This window comes from Coregonus clupeaformis, chromosome 14 (genome assembly GCF_020615455.1).
Source record: "Coregonus clupeaformis isolate EN_2021a chromosome 14, ASM2061545v1, whole genome shotgun sequence".
Classification (NCBI taxonomy): Eukaryota; Metazoa; Chordata; class Actinopteri; order Salmoniformes; family Salmonidae; genus Coregonus; species Coregonus clupeaformis.
In genome coordinates this window covers 4,686,866-4,714,751 of record NC_059205.1, presented here as the reverse complement: position 1 = coordinate 4,714,751, position 27,886 = coordinate 4,686,866, and the positions used below count along the sequence as shown (strand labels likewise).

Genomic DNA, 27,886 nt, shown 5'->3' with positions numbered 1-27,886 from the left:
TCCATAGATTAGGGACTAATGATTTTATTTAAATTGACTGATTTCCTTATATGAACTGTAACTCAGTAAAATCTTTGAAATTGTTGCATGTTGTGTTTATATTTTTTGTTCAGTATATGTTGGCTCTATATTTAATAGCAATTAACACTTAGGAGTGGCAGACAGAGACAGAGTGACAGACAGAGACAGAGTGACAGACAGAGTGACAGACAGAGACAGAGTGACAGACAGAGACAGAGTGACAGACAGAGTGACAGACAGAGTCAGAGTGACAGACAGAGACAGAGTGACAGACAGAGACAGAGTGACAGACAGAGACAGAGTGACAGACAGAGTGACAGAGTGACAGACAGAGTGATAGACAGAGACAGAGTGACAGACAGAGACAGAGTGACAGACAGAGACAGAGTGACAGACAGAGTGACAGACAGAGACAGAGTGACAGACAGAGTGACAGACAGAGTGACAGACAGAGACAGAGTGACAGACAGAGTCAGAGTGACTGACAGACGGAGTGACAGACAGACAGACAGACAGACAGACAGACAGAGTGACAGACAGAGACAGTGACAGACAGATACGAGACAGAGTGACAGACAGTGACAGACAGATACGAGACAGACAGACAGACAGACAGAGTGACAGCCAGAGTTACAGACAGACAGAGTGACAGACAGAGACAGTGACAGACAGAGACAGAGTGACAGACAGTGACAGACAGAGTGACAGACAGGGTGACAGACAGAGTGACAGACAGAGTGACAGACAGTGACAGACAGACTGACAGAGAGAGTGACAGACAGAAAGACAGACAGAGTGACAGACAGAGTGACAGACAGAGACAGAGTGACAGACAGAGTGACAGACAGAGACAGAGTGACAGACAGAGTGACAGACAGAGACAGAAAGACAGATGGAGTGACAGACAGTGACAGACAGACTGACAGACAGAGTGACAGACAGACAGACAGAGTGACAGACAGACAGACAGTGACAGACAGAGACAGTGACAGACAGAGTGACAGACAGAGTGACAGACATACTGACAGAGAGAGTGACAGACAGAAAGACAGACAGAGTGACAGACAGAGTGACAGACAGAGTGACAGACAGAGTGACAGACAGAGTGACAGACAGAGACAGAGTGACAGACAGAGTGACAGACAGAGACAGAAAGACAGACGGAGTGACAGACAGTGACAGACAGACTGACAGACAGAGTGACAGACAGAGTGACAGACAGACAGACAGACAGACAGACAGAGTGACAGACAGAGACAGTGACAGACAGAGACAGTGACAGACAGAGACAGTGACAGACAGAGTGACAGACAGGGTGACAGACAGTGACAGACAGAGTGACAGACAGAGTGACAGACAGACAGACAGTGACAGACAGAGACAGTGACAGACAGAGTGACAGACAGTGACAGACAGAGTGACAGACAGAGTGACAGACAGACTGACAGAGAGAGTGACAGACAGAGTGACAGACAGAGTGACAGACAGAGTGACAGACAGAGTGACAGACAGACAGACGGAGTGACAGACAGTGACAGACAGACTGACAGACAGAGTGACAGACAGACAGACAGAGTGACAGACAGAGACAGTGACAGACAGAGACAGTGACAGACAGAGACAGTGACAGACAGAGTGACAGACAGGGTGACAGACAGTGACAGACAGAGTGACAGACAGTGACAGACAGAGTGACAGACAGAGTGACAGACAGAGTGACAGACAGACAGACAGACAGACAGTGACAGACAGAGTGACAGGAAGTGACAGACAGAGTGACAGACAGACACAGTGACAGCAGAGAAGATGCAGAGACAGATTGCACAACAGGAAGGCAACAGAGGCCCAGTTATAGTGGTGAGTTGTATCTCCAGTGGTGCTTTTACAAGCTGAATTTTTGTCCCCAGTCTGGCCCTGGGCACTGCTGGGATACATAACCATGTGGGAACATTCTGTTGTCACTTTTTTTTCGCACCACTTGGCATTGTGAATTTGACATTACAATGCAATGTATGGTGACTATTTATAATTATGGGAGAGAAAAATATATATTTATTTTTAACACAGACCCATAAGTTGTATCTGTCCCCAGGGAGTGAGACAGAGTGATAAATGAACCCCCGATTCCCTTGAAGTCCGAGAAAAATATATAGATGAAGTATTTGAAATATCTACCACATGCACAGCATCAATAGAAATGAGTGACTCGGCACCGTGGTATGTCCGGGAAAGCTATGGGTTAATTTAAGACTGAAAGGAAACCTGTTGCCAATTAAGTGCGCGGAATGCCACATGTAGCCTCGACACATCTTCCAGATCGTGTAGAGGGATCCGAACGTACCATATCCACTCAGGAGAGAAAGGCTGGCAGTTCATTCAGTTTCAGTCACTCCAAAAGGCTACATTAATTGAGAGAGTGTGTGGATGATCTGAAAGCACTCTTTCCTTCGGGGGAAACGCTAACGAGACATGCCAAACTAAAGGATTTAAACGCGCAGTTAACCAGGCAGCTTGGATTCCGGGATGCGTAAAAGCACCTGATGGGATGCTAAAAGGGGCACAATTCTACGTTGGTTAAATAACTCTCCTTTTACATCGTGGATAATATGAAAATGACTATTATAACTCCATTGTTTCTGCTCTGCTTGACATTGTTGGTCAGCACAACCGAGAGTGTGGCGGAGATATGCAGGGGGACGCATTGTTTCAACTCTGAGGACTGGACCAGACCTTGTACAGGGGCGCATTGCCAGCGGCGAACGGACGCAGCACCCCAACACTTAAACCCCCTAACGCAAGACAGGCAAGCGTTTGTTAAGCCCCTTTACCAGGATGCCCATACTAACCCTCAGACCAGACGTGCACAGGTACCATACACTATCATTCAACCACATCGTGGTGGCACGGCCACAAGCGACACGCAGAAAGCAAACCCAAGGACCATTACCGCTGAGGTGTACAACCCCGGGTGCAAAGGAGGGAATTGTCAAGCTTCCCAGCCGCGACCAACGAGAACTGAGAGTGTCCCCCGGGAATGCAAAGGGATTGAATGTAAACTACCACTCAGGATGCGACCCAAGCCGAATCCCCAACCGTGCATTGGCGACAGCTGTGTCACTGGTGGTGGCGAAGACCCGAGAGGGCAGCAGCCCCCCTTGGTTCATGACAGAGCGGCGCAATTTCTTGGAGAATTTCCGGAGTTTGGATCAGAACGTGGTTCATCGCCTCTGGGAATACAGTTGACATGCGACATCAAACCAGGTTTAGCGTGTGACCCTCTGGCGTACAGATTTTTCTACAATTAATTTTAAAATGATCATGCTCCCAAAGTAATTCATAGTTTAGCTAGCAGTTAATGTTACCAGAAAAAATATATAATTTAAGTCTACACCAATGAGAGTTCAAATGTACTCTGATTTAGTTTATTTTTAAGACTTTACACTAGTGTAGAGTGAATGCAACAATAACCAGTTGGCCAGTGTTAATTCTCAACTATTTACAGTTACAGAAACTCTGTGAAAAGGTTAAAAAGATAGCTGTAGTGTGGGATAATATTTACTTTTTGAAGTGTTAAATGTAACACATTTAGAGTTAATTTAACACTTGCAATATAAATGAGGTCAAATACAGATATTAGAGAATAAAGGTATTGAAACCATATATACTTTCCTAGAATACATGAGTCTAGCAGGATTTATAACCAATATATCACTGCAACCTCAGAACAATTGAGTTTGATCATTCACACTGAAAGGTATTTTTGTATGCAAACTGTTCTAATATATATATATATATATATATATAAAATGGTTTCACTATGTAAATGATCAATGTGATGAGTGTTTATATGTGTGCATGAAAAGTATTTGTGTGTGTGTGTGTGTGTGTGTGTGTGTGTGTGCGTGTGTGTGTGTGTGTGTGTGTGTGTGTGTGTGTGTGTGTGTGTGTGTGTGTGTGTGTGTGTGTGTGGCTGCGGGTGAACACATGAATCCCTAGCTACCCTGTCCTCCCTCCAACACAGGCAACAACGAGGTGCCCTCGGAGGACACCCTGGTGCTGCAGCTGCGTCTGGCCAAGGGCCAGGAGAAGCTGGTGGAGGCGCTGAAGGGCCAGCAGGACGACATAAGGGAGCTGCAGAGCAGACTGAGCCAGCAGCAGGGGACGCTGGTCAGCCAGCAGAGAGAGATCCTGGAGCAGCAGGGCAGACTGAGCCAACAGATGGACCAGGTCTGGAACCACATCTGAAACATTGTGGTTTCCCTTTGCTGGAGGGAAGAATTAATAGACATGATGCAGAGCTTGGCTGTTGCTATGGCACATAACACCTGCTGTGTTATTAATAGACCACTGGAAGGTTTAATTTATTTATTTTCAGCAACATTTAGGTAATAAACCTTTAATAAAACTTTCCTAAAACCATCCAATAAAACAAAAAAAACAGTTATTGCAGTGCTCTGATGAAGGATCTTGCTCCAAAACACGTCAACATTATTGAAAGTTGCCATCCTGAACCTTCTTTCAGCAAACCAGTAAATGCATTGCTTGCCGTTTGGTGTTTTAGGCTGGGTTTCTGTATAGCACTTTGTGACATCTGCTGATGTAAAAAAAGGCTTTATAAATACAATTTGATTGATTGATTTCTGTGTTTGGTCTCATCTCAGGTCAAGGCCCAGTATGGCCTAGTCCTAGAGAACGTCAAGCAGATGTCATTCCAGCAGGAGGCGCTAGAGAGCCACGTGGTGGCCCCCAGGGGCCAGGCCAGGGCCCACCACAGGCAGGCCTACGCTGTGCACAAGGTGGACATGGAGGCCAGTGTGATGGACGTAGAGCTCCCCATGTTGGCCTGCGGCTCCTGTGGAGCGGAGGAGTACTGCGACTTCAGGACAGGTCGGCCGCAATGTGAGAGGTGCACCATCTGTCCAGCGGGCTTCTTCCTGGTGTCCCAGTGCTCCTTCCATGCTGACAGGATATGCCAGGTGAGGAGAAGTGTTAGTAATGTTGAAAACACAACACACAAATCAAATGAAAATGTATATGAAGTGCATTAGCGGTAGAACAAGGACCGAACCCTGCGGAACTCCGCAGGGTTCGGTCCTTGTGTAGATGCACAAGCACACCCATTCAGGAGTTTTATTATGTTTTATTAATCATGTTTTATATATTACAGGACAGAGATGAATGCCTTGAAGTAGCAAACCTGTGTGCAGAACAGAATAAATGTCTAAACACTCCAGGTAAGAAGGGTTTAACCTGTTTGGTGAAAAACTCTTACTGTATCAGCAATCCTTTGTCCATAATCCTATGCTACATATGACAATTCCTCCTCCACTCACTCTATAGTGAAGGTGAAAGAGTTAGAAATGTTCTACTTCTGTATTTGTGTGTGAGAGTTAACTTCTGTCCTCCACTGTTTCTATGTGAACCAGGTGGGTTCAGGTGCCAGGGCTTGTCTGAGAGAGAGGCCAGCGCAGGCTTGTGTGGACACGCCTACTTCTACAACTCAGAGATGGAGGAGTGTCAGGCCTGTCAGGAGTGTGAGGCGGAGCCAGTGGCCACACCCTGCACCTTCATGAGTGATACTGTCTGCTCCACCCCTTCCACCACCGACAGCAGCAGGCTGTCCATGGCCTGGGCGGGGGATGTGACCCTGCCTCCTGCCAAGAGCCAAGCCCCTGGTCACGCCTTCCCCAACCTGCAGCTCCACATCCAGGGGCGGGGTGACAGCAATCTGCTGTCCACCGAAGACGGCCATCTGGTGCTGAGACAGCACGGCCTTGTGTGGGCAGACGAGAACTTGGCCCTGAGCCACGGATGCCGCAGTTTCGTCCAGGTGTGTCTGCAGTTTAACGCCAGTGACCTGGCCGAGGGGCGGGACCTTGGTGGGGTCAGGGTGGAGCAGCGGGAGGGAAAGGCACTCCAGGGTGCCAGTGTTAGTGGGGTGGCAGAAGTTGCTCCAGGAAGTATGCTCTCCCTGCTCCTCAGGAGCGCCAGCCACCATTGCAACCACACAAGCGATGGCCTGCGCCTACATGACCCCTCTGTGGCCCCTCTCAGCCTCTTCTGGCTGTCCCATGACACCGGGGCCGTTGCCATGGCGGCGCAGGCAGTGTCATCGGCGCACTACCACACCAACTACCGGCCCGCCTTCAAGACCACGTCCACCTCTGACCCGTACGTTGTGGGGCTGACTCACGATGGGCGTGGAGTGCGCTTCACCGAAAGTGGCACGGTGCGCTTTGTGTTCCAGCAGGCACTCTACTCCATGGGCCAGGCGTGCGTGACCGAAGGCTTTCACCTGCTGGCCTACATCAACCGCAATGGGAGCAGCATGGAGCTGACTCGAACCTATAAGACGGGTGTCCACTACCGCGACACGTCCATCTCCCTGTCTGCTGCCACCAGGGTCGGCCCAGGCGATACTCTGGGCTTTGAGATCCTCTCCCCGGGGCAGTGCAACATCCGCTACTTCGGCGACGACTCCGGCATCAGCGCCCTCAGCTTGGTGTGGGTCCCCGCCGCCATCTCCGCCGCCCTCTCCGCCTCAGTGGCACGCACAGGCTTGCCCTCCGGAGCGGTGCGCAACAAGCCCCTGTATTTCCGCCAGGTCAGCCCCCACATGCCGCAGGTGCAGGTTGGGCTTCCAGGGAAGGGTCGCGCTGAACAAGGACGCGAGTTTGTCTTCATGGAGAGCGGGACAGCCAGCTTGGCACTGGACCTGAAGCTGATCCACTCCTGCAACCCGGTTAAAGTCACCCTGCTCCGGCATAGAGGCGAGGAGGCAGGGGAGGAGGGCAAGCCAGTGCCCCTGGCCCAGCAAGTCGGGGGCCAGATGCCAGAGGGCAGTGAGTGGGCAAGTGTGGGGCTGCGGGCCTCCTTCCAGGTCCACAATGGCACGGCGGTTTTTGTCACATTGGACTGCGTGCGCGGACGGATCAATCAGATCAGTCATCAGGCGGGGAGCGGTGTCTCCGTACTGTGGGTGGCAGCATATCACTAGTCTAGAAACACCAAACTAACAATACCTAGCTAACCTAAAGCAGGGTTTACCAAATCTTTTACTTCTTCAATTAGCCTTTGATCAACAATATTGTTAAATTTTAGCATGGTTTCCGTTATGTATAAAAAGTACCCTTACTTATACTTACTTAAAATAGACCAAATGATGATTTTGGTGGCAGAGAGCATATTTAAGATTTATGGTATTTTATGCATATTTTATACTGTATTTTGATATGATAATGATGCTAGAATTAGCATTGTTATTCAACAATTATTGGTATGAACCTCCTTTCATGTTGACATTTGTTGGGCGCATATTTTTTCTGTCTTGTATTTACAGTATATAATTGAGTTAGTGTATTGACGCCAGAGTTTTATAGAAGATACTTAAAATTATTTTGCTTTCATCAAGGATGATTTTGCAGGGCTGGTTTTACTCTGAAATGTGTTAAGAGCATATGTTTCGGGTTAGCCGCCATTTTCTAATGTGAGTGTCTTCTGCATGCCTTATTTAATGACCATTTTCAGGAGACCCAGAAAGGGTTTGTACACTCTTGTGTGGAGGTCCACTTGTGTAAGACACTCACAAAGAAGTGTGTATTAGCACTTGTTTAGAATGACAGTGACTTACTATAACCACCATTTAGAGTTCTAAGACAGGCAATTATGCCACCAGCCAAAGTGCCAGTCTTAAATGCCAATAATACATGCTTTGTAAATATTAAACATAAAACACTGATTATGACACCAAACCTCATGCTTATTAATAAGTCAAGGTCACTAAACACTCACTGCTTTAACGCACAAGACTGTAGGCTATATATTTTAATAGTGGTTGAAAGTTTGTTATATATTTAAGCAATAGGGGGTGTGGTAAATGGCCAATATACCACGGCTAAGTGCTGTTCTTATGCACGATGCAATGCAGAGTGTCTGGATATAGCCATTTGCCGTGGTATATTGGCCATATATCACAAACCCCTGAGGTGCCTTATTGCTATTATAAACTGGTTACCAACGTAATTAGAGCAGTAAAAGTAAATGTTTTGTCATACCCGTGGTATACGGTCTGATATACCATGGCTGTCAGCCAATCAGCATTCAGGGCTCGAACCACCCAGTTTATAATTAAGTAATAAGTCCCGAGGGGGTGTGGCATATGGCCGATATACCACGGCTAAGTGCTCTTCTTACGCACGACGCAATGCGGAGTGCCTGGATACGTTTACATTTACATTTAAGTCATTTAGCAGATGCTCTTATCCAGAGCGACTTACAACAGCACTTAGCCATGGTATTTTGGCCATATACCACAAACCTCCAAGGTGCCTTATTGCTATTATAAACTGGTTACCAATGTAAATAAACAAGTATTTTTTGCATCATACCCGTGGTATACATTGTCTTATATATATTATACACACGCGACTGAAATGCTGTTTCAGCCAATCAGCATCCAGGACCCAAACCACCCAGTTTATAATATGTACAGCATAATGTGCATATGTTACTACAAGCTATATGTCCCTAACCCTAATTATAAAGTAATCATAAAGACAGACAATCTGTCATATACCTTTGTAATCACATGTAAAGACCTGCGTGGTATGAGAGACGTGTCTGTCCTCATGTCTTGAATTAAACCCAGGTGTTGCCGGCAAAAAAAGACCCAGATGTTTTGCATTGAAGATCAAAAGACACAGTGGGTCTTTTACATTGAATTTAAACAGTTGAAATGGTATTTGAAAAGTGGTTAATAGTCTTCCAGTTATAACCTCTCCTTTCTCAGAATGTTTCCACTGCATTGGCTAAAGAGCAATATGCACAATACCCACCATATGAAATTCACCCTATTCAGCGGATGTTATAGTTTTATGTATAGTTTCATATTGCTGCAGACTAGGAATGATTCAATAAATCATGGTCCTAGTGAAGCCAATGAGCTCGTCTGTGCATGTCATGAGATGTGATCTGTTGCTATATCAGGACCAAAAACATGCAGACACACCCACATGAAAAAATACTACAGTTTACTATAGAATACTACAGTGCTTACTATAGAATTATGTAGTAAACTGTAGAATATTACACTACACATTGTAGTATACCTCGACCATGTGTAGTACTTACTATAGAATGTTGTAGTATACTGCAGAATACTATAGTAAATACTACAGTATACTAGACCACAAAAACACTACAGTAAATACTACGGTCATGTTTGCAAAAACACTACAATAATTACTATAGTATACACTACAGCAGGGGTCTCCAACCCTGTTCCTGGAGAGCTACCCTCCTGTAGGTTTTCACTCCAACCTCAGTTGTAACTAACCTGATTCATCTTATCAACCTGCTAATAATTAGAATCAGGTGTGCTAGATTAGGGTTGGAGTGAAAACCTACAGGACGGCAGCTCTCCAGGAACGGGGTTGGAGAGCCCTGCACTACAGTATTTAATTTGCATATACCCTGCCCATTCCCCTCCCTTAACCCAAATTGTGCCACCCAGAAGTGAGAAACCTACATGCCAAGTATCGACAATATATTGTGTTCCCTACAGGTTATAGAAAAGAGCAGCTCTGAACTCTCCATTCAGACCTCAATCCTACCTACCTACCTACAGGTTATGAAACATTTCCTCAAATACAATTTCCTCAAAGACAAAGTCACCATTGCTATGTCAAAGATAATAAAACTAAAATACTATAGTAAATACTACAGTCATGTCTGCAAAAACACTACAGTAAATACTTCAGTATACTACCATCCGCAAAAACACTACAGTAATTACTATAGTATATACTAGTTTCTTTCTTACTAGAGTATTTATACTATCATAAACTGTAAATACTACAGTATACTACATGCATGTCCGCAAAACTACACTAAGCACTACAGTATTCACTGTAGTGTTTTTGCGGACTTTAGTGAATACTACAATAAAGTGAATACTATAGTATTTAACTATAGAATACTATAGTATTTTTTCATATGGGCAGCAGCTTTTCAGGAACAGAGGTGCCTACTTCTACTTTAAAAAGGCTTATAATGGCACAGGTAATAGTAAACGGCATGAAACGGGGAGGTACTATTTTAACTTAGTTTGTTTTCCGTTGCAAAACCTTTCACTACAGTGTGCCCTACTGAACAAAACTCAGTTAGTTACTTTACATTGATACGTTTTTGCTCATCATATTGAGATCAACAGACAAATGCTGATTTAATGGTAAGTAACTATCATAAAGATACAAAAGAATCCCCATACCATTTATTTAGATATTAGCATTACACCTTTAAAATCCAGAGTAGTTGAAAAAAGCAACGCCTCGCCTTACCTCCTCTTGTGTATAGTTGTATTCCAATATGGCATTTTTGGGGGGGAACAATCGTATTGGATAGGGATTATGTTTGCCACAGACTAATTACCACAAGGTCAAGGGGACATAATTCAAAGAGCATGTCATCATGGTAGAAATCAAAACTACTCCACTTTGACTTGTGAGTTATAGCTGTGATAAAAAAGAAAAGGTCAAAGTCCCCCCTTAACCTAGTGCTGGCCCCCTGTGCGGGGAACCAGCCAGCCTCTCACGTTAGCGCTTTAGCTAAACGCCAATGTAACACAGATGGAGAGCAGCAAATCCTCTGTGATCTGGCGACACTGTAAACATTTAACCTGTGAAGAGCGGTATTAAAAATAGACTATAATGTTTAAAAATGGACTGTTTCATTTTAGTCATAGGCCTTTGTCGGTCATGTATACCCCAGAGTTACTTGCAGGGGAACGTTTAGGATAAATGGTAGCATGTACACTGAAAAGGTTGGAGGTGGAAGAGTTTCGTCGATGCCTTACATTACACAAATAAAAAGGCTGAAGTTCAAAGTCATTGAAAAGGATCCACGGGTTAAAGTAAATGTCCAGTGTTTCCAGATTTCTATTAAATATGACCTATAATTAATCACAATGTGTAAAAAAAAAATTCATTCCAAATTTTTTTTATTTAAGTATGTTAAAAAGCAGCTTTTCTGTGTTGGAATGGTGTGGGCGTACCCCAACAACAGAATGGTGTGGGCGTATACCGGTCATAAAAAATATTCATGCGAGTAGACCGCTGATTGGCCAGCTCATCCTCTATGAGCAAATAATACGCATTTTTTAAACAGTCTGTTTGAGATCCAAGTTTGAAGTGGTTTTTTTTTAAAGTGGTTGTTTTTTCTCCAATTGATGCTTTGGCCACAAATACAAGTATAGGATGCGTCAACAACATTATTTCGGTATGCGTTAACAGAATATTTACTTTCAAAAGTGAGATTTTCCCTGCACAGTTACTTTAAAAGGTAGAGTCAGCGATGCACAAAGTAAACAGCAATATTGGGTCGATTTCCCCAACAACTAAGAGCATTGAAACGCAAGGCTAAACCTCTCCACTGTTTCCGGTCCACAGCTATTACGTTGTAGCTATTGAAGCGCACCTGTGCACATGTGATGATACTCTGTGATACTGAGTTAATTATAGTGCATCGTCTTGCATTGTGCTCATCTGTGACATCCGCGGTGCTACTCGTGGCAATGTCATATTGCTGAGTCTCAGTTTAAAATGATAGTTCGCTTTTTTGAAGTTTAGACAAATATGGTGAATAAACAAAGATAGTTCACTCAGGCCATTTACCCTTGAAAAAAAAATGGTCAGTTCTGGTCTGCTTTGGTTCTCCCATAGACACCAATGCAATAGCAGCTGGGTCCGGTCTGCTAAGTTCATTGACTGTAACGTAGGCAGAAAAAAATTAAAACGTGGGGTGTCTCGCTTCCTCTTCTGTCTCTGGTTTACCCTTAAATTACACTTACCTAAGGTGGTGTTGAATCACCCAGAATGTTTTTTAAGTGCATTAACTCGTTATTTAGCTAGGTCCAGCATCTCCCAGTTGAGCATGAGTGCTGCTAGCAATGCTAGTGGAAATGGCTAGCATGGCTAACTGTACTCTCAAAACCACAAAAAAAAATGTCCTTCAGACCATCTCCAAAACAATATACACAGCCACACCATGTTTTCAGATATATATGTGGGACTATCACGCAAGGATTTTCTTGCAGGCGGGCAGAGTCAAAAAGGCAATCAGGAAATGCTTCACAATTCAAATACAGTCAACTTTTACACATATAATAGCAAGTGGTCCTCTGTAGCTCAGCTGGTAGAGCACGGCGCTTGTAACGTCAAGGTAGTGGGTTAGATCCCCGGGACCACCCATACGTAAAAATGTATGCACGCATGACTGTAAGTCGCTTTGGATAAAAGCGTCTGCTAAATGGCATATTATTATTATTATTATAAGTACAGTATATTACAGATATACAATATCAGTTCCTTTGAGGGACATGCTTTTGAGACCACATAACTTCCACTACCATTGGTAGCCCAGGAGATGCTGGACCTGGCTAAAATAACCAGATAACGGACCTAAAAACTGCCTGCATGGATGGATGATACCACCCACATTAAAAAGGAAACCATCCCTTTAACAATCAGTGGAACTATCCCTTTAACAGTAGGTGGATTGTCCATTGACATCAATGCATGCTTCAATGCAAACACTGATGTTATGCTCATATCTGCAATTAGGATTCGGTCCTTGGGGAGCTATACAACAGAATCACACAGGTGGCCTTCACAGCAGACGGGCGAATGCTCGGTAGAGGCGGGGGGGATTGGGTGGGGGGAAGTGTGGTATCCATGTTTCACAGACAGAAGACCAACTGCAACTAGGAGAAAGTCTGTTTTTGAGAACTCTTGTGGATTAACACAACCACCCATCAGATCACATTAACAGTGTCCCACTGACAAACAGTCCCAGAGGGTGAGAGAGCGAGGCAGACAGAGAGAGGCAGACAGAGAGAGAAAAGTAGAGACAGAAGGAGAGAAAGAAAGAGTGCTACTGTTACCTCCTGTGGAAGGATAGGCCTCTAGGTGATGCCGCGCCATCTGGAAGCATTTGGGACTTGTTTTGGAGGCAACTCAGGCAAGCTTTGTTCTCAGTTTCCCTGTTAACTCTGCATATTCCTTAAGATAAAGGCTTAACCATGATTTGATTTTCCTGAATGGCCATATGAAACATGTCATTTTTTGTTGTCCTGTAGGCGTACGAATGAAGTGAAAAATCGATTAATAAGTGTACCTTCCAAAAAAACTTCTGAAACCCTACCTCTTCACCACAGGAGGTTGGTGGCACCTTAATTTGGGAGGACGGGCTCGTGGTAATGGCTGGAGCGGAATCGGTGGAATGGTATCAAATAAATGGTTTCCATGTGTTTGATGCCATTCCATTTACTCCGTTCCAGACATTAGTATGAACCGTCCTCCCCTCAGCAGCCTCCACTGCTCTTCAAAGAGTATGTTAAGACGACAGAGTCTTATCCCCCCCATTAACAAAATAACAAATAAAGCTTGCACTAGTTTTTTCCTACAAGCATTGACTTTGCTGATAACTTTGTTGAGGAAATATTTACTTACAACTGTGATGTGATTGTCTCACGTAGCTATCTTAAGATGAATGCACTAACTAAGTCGTTCTGGAAAAGAGCGTCTGCTAAATTACTAAAATGTAAATAAGTGTTCTTAATGTTATGACATGGAGTGTATCCAACAATGTACTCAACATTAAACAGTATTCTATGTACTGTAGTAAACATTAGGTTTCCTTTCCTATGCAGTACAGCCATCTATGGCTTTCAGTATTTAGTATTTATTAGGATCCCCAATTAGCTGCTTCCAAGGCAACGGTTACTCTTCCTGAGGTCCCAGGTCAGAGACCCAGTCAAAGAAAGCACAGATCTTTCAGATAAGGTCCTACTATATTAGGGAAAACTGAGTGGGCTAAATTGAGCTGAACCTTGTCAATGTAACAAACAGTACCTTGCATTCCCCCCTAATAGCATAGTTGGCATGACATAGGGCCTGCAGTATGGTTTCAATATCGGGTAAAGATAGATATAGAGCGCCATCTAGAGGTTCAAATGGACACTGAGGGGATAGATACCAAGGCATAAACTGTTCTTTATATTAATACTCCTCATTCTCACTTTAGTTTTTGTTAACGCCACACAGGAAACAAAGAAAATGCCTGTTTTACAGTTTAAAGTAATTGAACATTAGTCAATTATGAGACAAAACCAGTAGTAGTGAACACATTTCAATCTCATGAATGCAATTTCCCTTTTATCTGAGGTTGACAAGAAAAGTGAAAACACAGCAACATGCATTGTTCGGTTTAATATAGCTATGTTTTATTTATATATTTTACTGTAACCACAAATCTTTGGCTATGTTCAGGATAACATTAATCCAAATGCCAGTCGTTGACATTGACCTGGTTGCCATCAATACCGTTCTCTGACACACCTGTATAGCCGACACAACAGAAGCCTACTCTCACTACAATATAAATCAACATAGTTAGAGGTATTTTCAATAACATACTATTTTAGGAGGATATGTGATATTATTAATTACCATACAGTAGATGCCTTTAATTCTACATCCCTATGATTGTACATGAAGCCTTTACGATTAATGTTCATATTTCCTTTAAAATGATTAAATCCTACAAATCAAGGCTTAATATATTCATTTTAGAGCACTATCACTCTCTAAAAGCATTAACATCAACTGCAATGAACATGTTTATATCTTATAGTTAGATTGGTTACTACTGCTGTTTTATTAGAAAAAAAGAATTGTCAATCAAAATGTGTGTAAATATGTGAAAGAGATGGCAGTTTAGAGGCTATGATCTATAAAGGTGATCTATAAACACCGGTCACCTTTTTCTACAGGTTAGAAAATCCCAAACGACGGATAGAAATTCTAAACCAGATATGTTTCCGAGATCTTCTCGATTTAAAAATGGAGTCATCTCGTGATCCTCTGTACGTAAAGTTTTACGATGAGATTATTCGGAACTTGAGTGGCGAGTGTTGCAACAGGACGAAAATATAGCATTTCTTAAAGGCTAGTCAAGGCAGCTACGTGGTAGACACTGATGCTACAGCCAACCTCAACGGTCAGCCACAACGAAGAGGAAAGGAACAAGAGCATGTCTGTAGGAATATGTTTTGGGTTGGGGGGGGTGCTGAGGAGTATTTTACCTCCACTAATACAGGAGTAGTAAAGGGCAAGTTCACTAATTTTGTTTAAAAAAAAAAAAAAAAAAAAGGGGGAATAAATAACATTGTTGCATTTAATTTTTTCAGAGGGTCCTGCAGCACTCTCAGCACCCCTACTTCTCACGGCTTTGAATAAAGAGAGTGAAAAAGTAACAATGAGAAATAATAAATAGCTGGTTACATTCCTGTATGTAAGAAGCAAGAAGAGGAAAGTCAAACTGTACCAGGAATGTGGAATGTGTGATAGTAAACATACAGTATATCAATAATCGTTTTTTTTTTGGTTTTAAGAACAGTATTTCAAGTTCAGTTCTATGACATTTACTTCATTATCCAGTATACTGGCCAGGCTACCTGGCAGTCTTCTGTTCATAACAACTCGATGTAGAAGTTATGGTGACATCTTCTGTCTGCGTTAGTAACACACGATGATATGGTTGGTTTTCGGTCCATGCTGCAGTCAGAGCCGAAGACGAGGAGGAGGAAGAGGTGAGAGAAGAGGAGAGCGAGGGAGAAGTATAAGAAAACAGGGGTCTTAGTGCAGGACCTCCAGTAGGAGGCGTTTGAAGTCTCCTCCACACTCAGAGCTCAGAGCGTCTTTCAGAGGAACGTCATACTTCTCCAGGTACATCTCCTTAATGGTCTCCAGGTCAAACTGTTGGAAACAAACAAACACTCACATGATCTTCTGATTCTATAAATTATCTTCGTATGACTTTGATACGTTCTTATTAGGGGCAAGTAGTAGTAATCATGGGTTGCACCTCCGTCACTCGGTTGCGTCATGCCATTGTTATGAACATACAACCATATTGACCAGGTCACTCTTGAAAAATAGATTATCTCAATGAGAAAAACCTGTATAAATAAAGGTTAAATAAAACAAATATTTGTACCCTGAAGGCCACTGGTACGCAGTCATTCTGAACGAATGACTGTTTCATCAAAATTACACTACAGTGGCCTGGAAATACGACGATATTGCTAAAGTAAGAAATAATGAAATGGGAAACGTCGCCATCATTATGATGTCCTCAAATTTACTTTAGAGAGATGGCAATGTTGCCATTAGCTAGCAAAGTTTGTACAAAAAAAATATTTGCTAGCAATGCTAATGTTAGCTAGCTAAAATTCAGTGCAGTCCCCTCAATCTTAGCTAGCTAAAGTTATCCTGCATCTAAAGCCAATCTGGCGACATCACCAATGACAAAATATTTATTTTGAAATGTCATCGTGTTTCCAAGCCACAGTAACGCACTTTAGACTAAATATTTTTTTCAGTTGGGCATCAGTCCTAAAACGTTCAAAATAACAGTGATTCCTTAGCATGTTTGTAAGGTCGTGTAATTTGCTCGCGCAACAATTATTGTGGCAACACCCTCCATCATAAGCCCTTACACAATACTGATAGGCAATGCCTTTTTTTCACTTATTTTCCTAACAGGACAAAAGCTTAGAAACACATTGGTGATACAAAACCCCTTAATGAGTAATATTCTGTGTCTCATGCCTTGATGTCATACCTCTGAGCGACCAACGATGATGCGGATGAGTGTGTCTTCGTCGGTGCCCGCCCCTTTCATTGCGGCGTTCAGGCGACGGGCGAAATAGAGCTGAGGGTTTTTGGCACACCTCACTGTTGAGAGAGAGAGACATGCACGCAGACACACACACACAGATGAATACTTCCCTGTACCCCTCACAAATCTCAAAGCACTGGGTGGAGGGTCACTTAAGTCTATAGCACCAGCGTCTGTTTTCATTTGATGAATGAAAGTTGGTTCTCTCATTTTAGAGTCTACCCACTATGTTATCGTCTCATGATGAAGATTCCTTCACAGACACTGGGTGAAATCTCATTTACAACTAATGGCAGTGAATGGTTTCACCCTCAGTTAGCCAAGTTAGTTAGCTATAATTAACAAAAATATAAAAAATGCAACATGCAACAAATTTTACTGAGTTACAGTTCATAAGAAAATCAGTCAATTGAAATAAATTCATTAGGCCCTAATCTATGGATTTCACATGAAGGGGCGCAGCCATGGGTGGAGCCAGGCCCAGCCAATCAGAATGAGTCTTTCCCCACGAAAGGACTTTATTACAGACATGAAACTGAGGAATATTTATCAGCTATCTGGGTGGCTGGTCTCAGACGATCCCGCAGGTGAAGAAGCCGGATGTGGAGGTCCTGGGCTGGTGTGGTTACACATTTATGTCATTTTAGCAGAGGCTCTTATCCAGAGCAGCTTACAGGAACAATTAGGGTTAAGTACTTTGCTCAAGGGCACATCGGCAGATTTTTCACCTAATCGGCTCGGGGATTAGAACCAGCCCCCTTTCGATTACTGACCCAACGCTCTTAACCACTATGCAACCTGCCGCCCCTACACGTGGTCTGCAGTTGTGAGGCCGGTTGAACGTACTGCCAAATTCTCTAAAACGATGTTGGAGGCGGCTTATGGTAGAGAAATGAACATTAAATTCTCTGGCAACAGCTCTGGTGTACATTCCTGCAGTCAGCATGCCAATTGCACCTGTGGCATTGTGTTGTGTGACAACTGCACATTTTAGAGTGGCCTTTTATTGTGCCCAGCACAAGGTGCACCTGTGTAATGATCATGCTGTTTAATCAGCTTCTTTATATGCCACACCTGTCAGGTGGATGGCAAAGGAGAAATGCTCACTAACAGGGATGTAAACAAATTTGTGCACAAAATTGGAGAGAAATCTTTGTGCGTATGGCAAATTTCTGGGATCTTTTATTTCAGCTCATGAAAACATATGACTAACCCTTCACATGTTGCGTTTATATTTTTTGTTCAGTGTATTTATTTACAGGTAGTTAGCAAAAGAGTGGTCGCCAGCTACCGTAACGCTGTTTGTGTCCAAAACATGGCTCTAAAAATGACATACCCAGGGTGATGTAGCACTCCTTTAAGGTCCCAGTAGCCTCGTTGTCAATGGCATCCAGGATCTCTGTCCCAGAGAGCTGGAGAGAACACAAACAAGACAGTGAACACAGAATCAAGATGGTGATCCATTTGTCCATACTGAGTACAAAACATGACTGACTACTTCTAGACAATTTCCCCAGTACTTAGAAGTGCTTCCATTTAATGACAGATAATGGTTCTCCTTTTATTTTTTTTTAAAGGACTGGGGCAGTCCCACTCCTCACTCATTTCTTGTTTTTTTGGATAGGACAGATAGAGGAGAGAGTGTGCTGAAATAGCAGTGGGACAGATTTTAACCCATGCTGCAGCAGTGTATGTGGGCTGGAGGCAGCAGCTTACTCCACTGGACCAACCTAGTAATAAATGGTTATTGTCTTCCACGGTTGACTATTATTGTCAATTCAGAGCGTTGACAGAGTTCATGACCCCCCCAGTGGCACATAGCAGGTGGACTGTACATACCTGCTCATAGATCTTGAAGGTGGCCTGAAGCTGCAGGTAGTTCCTGTGTGTCAGAATGTAAGTGAAGGTGGACTCGTCTGTTCCGAAACGACCCTCTCCTGCCTGACATCCACAAACAAAGACCAGAATAAAACACACCAGCAGAAAGCACAGGGATACAGTCAAAGTCATTGCTTACAAAAAGGAAGGAATTCTGGCTTGAGATCCGTACGCACAACTAGGAATTTTGCATAAATCACGCATTGATGTCAATGGCAGATTTACTCGAAAGACATGAGTTACTGACGTTGCTCTAACTCTACTTGGATCGTTGGGACACAATAGGGATAAACATCCTATTGATTCCTAGAGTATCATGAGGGGTTAATAGTAACAGACATGAAACAAGAGCCTGGTACAGTACGTAGTGAAAGCTCACCTCAAACATAGCGGTCGCGTCCTGCTCGGCCAGTCCCTCGTCCACCTCAAAGCCCTCATCCCTGTTAGCCTATCAGGGTAGAGAGAGAGAGGGGGGGAGTGGGGTAAAGAAGAGACGCAAAGAGAGAGAGAGAGCGTCTGGGAGGGATCATCAACCTATCAAGCCAAGGTATGATGTGAGTCAACATGTGGCATTAAAAAAAAGGGAGTTTTTCCCCACAACCAACAGTATTTTCCTGTTTCCCATTTACTTCTATTCACTTTCTTACCTAGCAGTCATTCTTATCCAAACCAACTTACAAATTAAAAACTGTATCATGGTCATTGTGATAGGATTGAGGGGATATGAGTCATGTACCTTTTAGTGCCGGGGAAGTGGGAAGGGGCAGTGGTGGAAAAAGTACCCAATTGTCATACTTGAGTAAAAGTAAAGATGCCTTAATAGAAAACTACTCAAGTAAAAGTGAAAGTCACCCAGTAAAATACTACTTGAGTAAAAGTCTAAAAGTATTTGGTTTTAAATATACTTAAGTATCAAAAGTAAACGTAATTGCAAAAATATATACTTAAGTATCAAAGTATAAATAATTTCAAATTCCTTATATAAAGGAAACCAGACGGCATCATTTTCTTGTTAAAATAAAAAATAAAAAAATACAAATAGCCAGGGGCACACTCCAACACTCAGACATCATTTACAAACGAAGCATGTGTTTAGTGAGTCTGCCAGATCAGAGGCAGTAGAGATGACCAGGGGTGTTCTCTTGATAAGTGTGTGAATTAGGCAATTTTCCTGTCCTGCTAAGCATTCAAAATGTAACGAGTACTTTTGGGTGTCAGGGAAAATGTATGGAGTAAAAAGTACATCATTTTCTTTAGGAATGTAGTGAAGTAAAAGTTGTCAAAAATATAAATAGTAAAGTAAAGTACAGATACCCAAAAAAAACTACTTGAGTAGTACTTTAAAGTATTTTTACACCACTGGGAAGGGGGTGGTGAAAGAATGGGAACAAGGCCGAAGTGTGCCGAACACAGACTGGCCTCCCAGTCCATTTTACCAAAGGGGAACAACTCCAGTTGATGTCTTGTTTTCGCCTTGTCACGTGATCAATTGGTGCAAAATGTGTATATTTGACACATGTACTGTAATCACAGAATATTATCCGGTTTACCTGCAGTAGAGAGACCAGAAGGTTCTTGACATCTCCACTGGTGTCATCCTCAATGTCAGCCTCCAGGTCACGCTCGTTCACTGGAAGGGAAACAAATGTGTCACATTGTAGAGGTCAAAGGTCATTCCGGATGTATATGCATTGTGAAGCTTTTTTTTTTTTTTTTTTTTTTTTTACAATACACAGTTTCAGTGGCGTTAGGAAAAAAAATTGAAGACAAAAGTCCACAAAAAACAATAGTGGGATTTGCAATACTTTGAAAGGACAGCAATTTGAGAAGAATGTGAATTCAATATCACAACAGCATGGAATGTATCAATAATTCCCCTGACATATCAGACATTGGGTCAGCATATTGTTTTTAAGGGGGTAAACAGTCTCACCTTTCACTGACAGTTTGGGGATTTCCCAAATGCTCTAACATTACGCTAAAAGGAATTTGTGATGTCATGTCTAAATCTCCACCAGAAAACAAGAGAGGAAAATGTGACCGATTCCACTGTGATTCATCCTAGTGACTCACCCTTGACATAACAAATACAAGAACACTGGTTGTGTACGGGTTGACTGACCATAGTCTGGACCATAAAATGTGTGATTATGCTCTGAAGTCCTGGCTAAAAATACTTACCCTGGGCATACGCCTCGTGGCAACTCAGGATCTCCTGTTGGGGGAGAGAGTCAGGGAATAACACAAGAGACATTCTGCTTTAACATTTCTGTTTTCATTCACAAAATAATATACACAGTTCTTTGTCTAAAAGTCAGTGGGACAGGTAACTGGATCTGTTGAACATCATTGTTTGTCATTATCTTGTGCGTACATTCCTGCAGAGTGCAATTTGATCACGACAGTCCAAATCAATGCTGGTTGGACCAATAAACCCATACCCGATAGGTCCTTAATTCAAGAAGGCCCAAATCCCCGTCATTCGCATGAAGAACAGACGGAGATATCGGGGACGTAGGTCGGGGTGCCTTGTAAGGATCCGACGGCGAATGGGTAATCTGCCTCTACCATCAGACCTATTAGCCAATATACAATCATTGGATAATAAAATGGATGAGCTCCGATCAAGAATATCCTACCAAAGGGACATTAAAAACTGTAATATCTTATGTTTCACTGAGTCGTGGCTAAACGACGACATGGATAACATACAGCTGGGGGGGGTTCGGTGAATCGGCAAGATAGAACAGCCGCCTCCGGTAAGACAAGGGGGGGCGGTCTGTGTATATTTGTAAATAACAGCTGGTGCACGAAATCTAATATTAAGGACGTCTCGATGTTTTGCTCGCCTGAGGTAGAGTATCTCATGCTAAGCTGTAGACCACACTATTTACCAAGAGGGTTCATCTATATCTTTTGTAGCCGTCTATTTACCACCACAAACCGATGCTGGCACAAAGACCGCACTCAACGAGCTGTATAAGGCCATAAGCAAACAAGAAAATGCTCATCCAGGAGGTGGCGCTCCTAGTGGCCGGGGACTTCAATGCAGGGAAACGTAAATCTGTTTTACCTAATTTCTACCAGCATGTTAAACGTGCAACCCAAAAAACCCAACTCTAGACCACCTTTACTCCACACACAGAGACGCGTACAAAGCTCGCCCTACATTTGGTAAATCTGACCATAATTCTATCCTCCTGATTCCTGCATACAAGCAAAAACTAAAGCAGGAAGTACAAGTGACTCGCTCAATACAGAAGTGGTCAGATCACGCAGATGCTAAGCTACAGGACTGTTTTGCTTGCACAGACTGGAACATGTTCCGGGATTCTTCAGATAGCATTGAGGAGTACACCACATCAGTCACTGGCTTCATCAATAAGTGTGTCGATGACGTCGTCCCCACAGTGACTGTACGTACATACCCAAACCAGAAGCCATGGATTACAGGCAACATCCGCACTGAGCTAAAGGGTAGAGCTGCCGCTTTCAAGGAGCGGGACTCTAACCTGGATGCTTATAAGAAATCCCGCTATGCCCTCTGACAAACCATCAAACAGGCAAAGAGTCAATACAGGACTAAGATTGAATCGTACTACACCGGCTCTGAGGCTCGTCGGATGTGGCAGGGCTTGAAAACTATTACAGACTACAAAAGGGAAGCACAGCCGCGAGCTGCCCAGTGACACGAGCCTACCAGACGAGCTAAATTACTTCTATGCTTGCGTCGAGGCAAGTAACACTGAAACATGCATGAGAGCATCAGCTGTTCCGGACGACTGTGTGATCACGCTCTCCGTAGCAGATGTGAGTAAGACTTTTATGCAGGTCAACATTCACAAGGCCGCAGGGCCAGTCGGATTACCAGGACAGGTACTCCGAGCATGCGCTGACCAACTGGCAAGTGTCTTCACTGACATTTTCAACCTGACCCTGACTGAATCTGTAATACCAACATGTTTCAAGCAGACCACCATAGTCCTTGTGCCCACTAACCTAACCTGCGTAAATGACTACCGACCCGTAGCACTCACTTCTGTAGCCATGAGGTGCTTTGAAAGGCTGGGTCATGGCTCACATCACCACCATTATCCCAGAAACCCTAGACCAACTACAATTTGCATACCACCCAAACAGATCCACAGATGATGCAATCTATTGCACTCCACACTGCCCTTTCCCACCTGGACAAAAGGAACACCTACGTGAGAATGCTATTCATTGACTACAGCTCAGCGTTCAACACCATAGTGCCCTCAAAGCTCATTACTAAGCTAAGGACCCTGGGACTAAACACCTCCCTCTGCAACTGGATCCTGGACTTCCTGACGGGACGCCCCCAGGTGGTAAGGGTAGGTAACAACACATCTGCCACACTGATCCTCAACACGGGGGCCCCTCAGGGGTGCGTGCTCAGTCCCCTCCTGTACTCCCTGTTTACATTTTTACATTTTTTGTCATTTAGCAGACGCTCTTATTCAGAGCGACTTACAGGAGCAATTAGGGTTAAGTGCCTTGCTCAAGGGCACATCGACAGATTTTTCACCTAGTCGGCTCGGGGATTAGAACCAGCGACCTTTCGGTTACTGGCACAACGCTCTTAACCACGAAGCTACCTGCCGCCCGTATACCTGCTCACCCATGACTGCATGGCAAAGCACGACTCCAACACCATCATTAAGTTTGCCGACGACACAACAGTGGTAGGCCTGATCACCGACAACGATGAGACAGCCTATAGGGAGGAGGTCAGAGACCTGGCCATGTGGTGCCAGGATAACAACCTCTCCCTCAACGTGATCAAGACAAAGGAGATGATTGTGGACTGCAGGAAAAGGAGGACAGAGCACGCCCCCATTCTCATCGACGGGGCTGTAGTGGAGCAGGTTGAGAGCTTCAAATTCCTTGGTGTCCACATCACCAACAAACTATCATGGTCCAAACACACCAAGACAGTCGTGAAGAGGGCACGACAAAGCCTATTCCTCCTCAGGAGACTGAAAAGATTTGGCATGGGTCCTCAGATCCTCAAAAAGTTATATAGCTGCACCAGAGAGCATCCTGACTGGTTGCATCACCGCCTGGTATGGCAACTGCTCGGCCTCCGACCGCAAGGCACTACAGAGGGTAGTGCGTACGGCCCAGTACATCACTGGGGCCAAGCTTCCTGCCATCCAGGACCTCTATACCAGGCGGTGTCAGAGGAAGGCCCTAAAAACTGCCAAAGACTCCAGCCACCCTAGTCATAGACTGTTCTCTCTGCTACCGCACGGCAAGCGGTATCGGAGTGCCAAGTCTAGGGCCAAAAGGCTTCTTAACAGCTTCTACCCCCAAGCCATAAGACTCATGAACAGCTAATCAAATGGCTACCCGGACTGTTTGCATTGTCCAACCACCCCCCCCCTACATGTACACATTACATTAATTACCTCGACTAACCTGTGCCACCGCACATTCACTCTGTACCAGTACCCTGTATATAGCCTCCCTACTGTTATTTTATTTTACTGCTGCTCTTTAATTATTTTTATTTTATTTTTACTTAACACTTATTTTTCTTAAAACTGCACTGTTGGTTAAGGGATTGTAAGTAAGCATTTCACTGTAAGGTCTACACCTGTTGTATTCGGCGCATGTGACAAATAACATTTGATTTGATTGGTTTAATGGTCCAGTAACAACATACCTGATTGGTGCTGGTGCACAGGATCTCCACCAGAACAGCCTCGTCGGTGCCCGCCCCTTTCATGGCCTTCCTCAGCTCCTTGGCAGAGTAGATGTGGGGTGGATCTAGCATTGCCACGACGGCCATCTCAAAGCTACCAGTCAGCTCCTTCTTCAACACCTCCTCCAACTCCTTAGTATGGACAATACATAGAACAGACAAGTCTAAAAAATATTTCCTTGTGCAAACCCTGTGGTATAGTGGTAACACACCTGCTGCTATCACATATATGCCTCCCCACCAGAGATCAGGGTTCAATCCCTGCATCGTCCGGTCTCCCCTCTATTTCTGTACTGTCTAAATGGAATTCCACTCTCCTTTAAACAAACAAAAAAAGTGTTGATTTCCTCGATTCCTATATACATTTTCCTACTCCAATGCATTTCAAGGAGGCAAGCAAAGAGGACACAAGGAATTAAGAAAAATCTAGGAAAGGCGAAATTCTGCACAATGGCATCGACATCCATTTTTTAAAAACATTTACATGTTAGTATTTCCATCACTCATTCACCGTGCTAACTCATCATTTGGGACATCCATCTTGTGCTCCAAAAAGTACTTCTCCCCTACAACTCAAATGAAGCATGCTATAGTCGTAAAGCAAACAGTTGGACTCTGCATGTCATATAAAAGGTCTTAATGTGTTGATGTCACGAGTCTATGGATGAGAAACGACTCACATCGTCATACTTCTCAAAGTATGCGTGCTTGATTTCCAAGCGCTGTGCTGATGAACGATTGGCCAGGATCTCAATGATGGCCTCCTCATCCGTCCCTGTGGAGATTAATCAGAAAGACATTTAAATACAAATGAATAAGGTTGCAAGCCGATGATCCATGGACGCTCAAACTATCTATTTATTTAGTGCAAATAAATAAAAATCAGTCAATTGTCCTGTTATCGTTGTATAATCCGACAATCTTTACATTGCTGTATAATTGACTCATATTGGTGGATAGATCATGATTAGGTCACTTTATTTCTGATCAGATGGGTGATGTCATGTCATAGAGGCGTCCATCAGTGATGTGCAAGCTAACATGACCCAATGTAAGGGACTGAATGGAAGATAATGAGAGTTTCCTGAACCAATCCTCAGTACTGCTGGTTTTCATCCTGCCCCTCTAAATCAGGAACTGATTCAGACCTGGGCTGGGACATCTATCTGGCCAATCAGTGACATTGATTAATCAATTCATTAGGGAGACGAGAAAAACGTCGGTACTGTCGACCTCCAGGCTCGGATTTGAGAACCCTATAGCCTTTGACCTAGATTAATGCTTGAATAGGAATATACGAGTCTATACACTTACCCAAACCTTTGCAGGATTTGCGGATGGCCTTGACATCAGCCATGACATCGAAATCCTCATAGGGGGTAATGGTTGGCTATATGGGGAAACGTTCAGAACCAGGACACCAATGACACTAATATAACATGATATACAAAAATATGTGCTTTCCCATGATACATCTGTCTCAAATAATCATAGGTCTATGCCACATAATTAATCCTAAAATTATGCAGTCTTTTCTGTATAGATCATGTGTGGGGCGGCAGGTAGCTTAGTGGTTAAGAGCGTCAGTAACCGAAAGGTCGCTGGTTCTAATCCCAGAGTCTGTCGATGTGCCCTTGAGCAAGGCACTTAACCCTAATTGCTCCTGTAAGTCGCTCTGGATAAGAGAGTCTGCTAAATGACGTAAATGTAATGTGAGAAAGAATTTTCCTTCATGGTTGAGTACAGTAGGCTAGATTCCCCTCTCTGTTCCTAGTCTAGTAAAGGGTGCAGTCTCTGTGAGCTGAGTCATGGGGCAGTTGCATATTGATACAAAGCTACAGGGCCTCAGCATCCCTTCCACGCCCACCCTCCACAAAGACAATGCAGCCTTATTGATCATTGAGAGTAGAACTTTCTGGAAATTCCAGAGAGAAGCAGCCTACTCAAGCTGCCACGCTCCTAACACTCATTTGTTATACAGATGGTAGGCCTATGAATAGGCCTGCTGCATAGCCTACATTTATAAAACAGGCTATGATAAACAGTAGGCCATTTAAGGATAAATTATGTTCCACTCATACACAAATCATATATGAAGGCTACCATTTACATATATTTTCTAAAACGAACATTTTAAAGCATTAAAATGAGTTGATAACCAATAACAATGTGATAGGAAGAATGAAGGTAAATGGCCTACATTCTAACATAATATAAATAACGACATTATCTTCGACATGTAGATTATTGATTTAGTCGAGTGGTTCATAGACCTACTTAAAAGATGCGTTGCAGCCTTGGTTTACTTCCCGACTACACTGCAGCATCCAATACGCTACTAGGCCTAGAGCGTTCACAAAAAGCTGATAACGCATTTATAAGAAAACTGTCAAAAACTTCACTCACTTGGACGTTGCCCATGTTGCAACTCTGTTTTCAACCCAGCGAAGACGATGTACAGTGTCGGTCCGGTCAGTGTCCTCCTCGATATTCACCCTCGAAGAAGTTGATTCTGCACACGCAGGACCAGCCCTGACCGCTACTGCGTAGCTGACGTCACCAGTGTTTATCAATTTAGTAGGCTAATAACGACACTCCTGAAAGCGTTTAGTGATCATCCTATCTAGTAGCTGCTTAACTTCAACAATTTCGGTTTGTGTACTATGATTTAATAAATTAAAAGCATTAATTTACTGTATTACCACTGTAGATAACATAAGAAGAATAGGATACTACTTTTATATGGAATTGATAGCAACTAAACCATAAACGGTGTTAAGAATGAACAAAAATTCGGGAGAGAGGACCAGACTTGAACGCAACACTTAACTACAGTAGTTGCCTTGAATGCAGTTCCCTACTAACTCAACAAGCACCAGCTGCAACTCATTGCTAATCAGCCTCCACACCTGTCCTCACTCTCCTTAATCACAACTGCCACCCTACTTAAACCTGGCCAAACTAACATTCCTCCTCTGGCCGACTAGTCACTGACCCGGGTGGCTGAAGGTGGAGGACAGACGATGTCTAACAGACAGCTGTGGGATAAGGAGACTTGGATGGCAGAGGAGGAATGGAATGAAAAAGAGAGGCAGAGGAGGTCTAAGAGAGAGAGAGGGCGGAAGATTGTGAGCTTGAGTTGGGGTAAAAAATGGCAGGTAGAAGGTTTGGTAAAGAAGAATGGTAGGAAATGTAAGCAAAGTGAGCTGAAGACAGGAGGAGAGTGGCGCAGCGGTCTAAGGCACTGCATCTCAGTGCTTGGGGCGTCACTACAGACCCCCTGGTTTGATTCCAGTCTGTATCACAACCGGCCGTGATTGTGAGTCCCATAGGGCGGCGCACAATTGGCCCAGCGTCGTCCGGTGTAGGCCGTCATTGTAAATAAGAATTTGTTCTTAACTGACTTGCCTAGTTAAATAAAGGTTGTTTTTTTGGGGGGGGGGCTGATGTATCGGAGGTGGTAGGTGTGGTGAAGTACTCTGAGTCAGCGGGTCAGGATAAAGATGAGTCTGTGACAGCAGG

The 27,886-nt window shown here is 43.7% G+C and overlaps 2 protein-coding genes across 3 annotated transcripts; one reads left to right on the top strand and one right to left on the bottom strand.

Annotated features, from left to right (window-relative positions):
• The first annotated feature begins 2,356 nt into the window (after positions 1-2,356).
• si:ch211-252f13.5 lies at positions 2,357-8,043 on the top strand. Its single transcript, XM_041895582.2, has 5 exons — positions 2,357-3,282; positions 4,043-4,248; positions 4,683-4,997; positions 5,189-5,255; positions 5,448-8,043. The coding sequence occupies exons 1-5, from the start codon at positions 2,628-2,630 to the stop codon at positions 7,016-7,018; spliced, it is 2,814 nt and encodes a 937-aa protein (XP_041751516.2). The 5' UTR covers positions 2,357-2,627; the 3' UTR covers positions 7,019-8,043.
• A 6,234-nt stretch (positions 8,044-14,277) lies between these two features.
• On the bottom strand, positions 14,278-26,934 carry anxa13l (annexin A13, like). 2 transcript variants are annotated; one of them, XM_045224631.1, is made up of 11 exons: positions 26,771-26,934; positions 25,679-25,754; positions 25,045-25,139; positions 24,326-24,493; positions 20,818-20,851; positions 20,187-20,266; positions 19,016-19,084; positions 18,598-18,699; positions 18,095-18,170; positions 16,702-16,814; positions 14,278-15,833 (listed from the first exon to the last, which is right to left on the bottom strand). In XM_045224631.1, the coding sequence occupies exons 1-11, from the start codon at positions 26,783-26,785 to the stop codon at positions 15,714-15,716; spliced, it is 948 nt and encodes a 315-aa protein (XP_045080566.1). In that variant the 5' UTR covers positions 26,786-26,934; the 3' UTR covers positions 14,278-15,713. The 2 variants fall into 2 exon arrangements, with proteins under 2 accessions (XP_045080566.1, XP_041751515.1); XM_041895581.2 differs by having other exon boundaries at positions 24,326-24,496; positions 26,771-26,932.
• Positions 26,935-27,886: the final 952 nt, after the last annotated feature.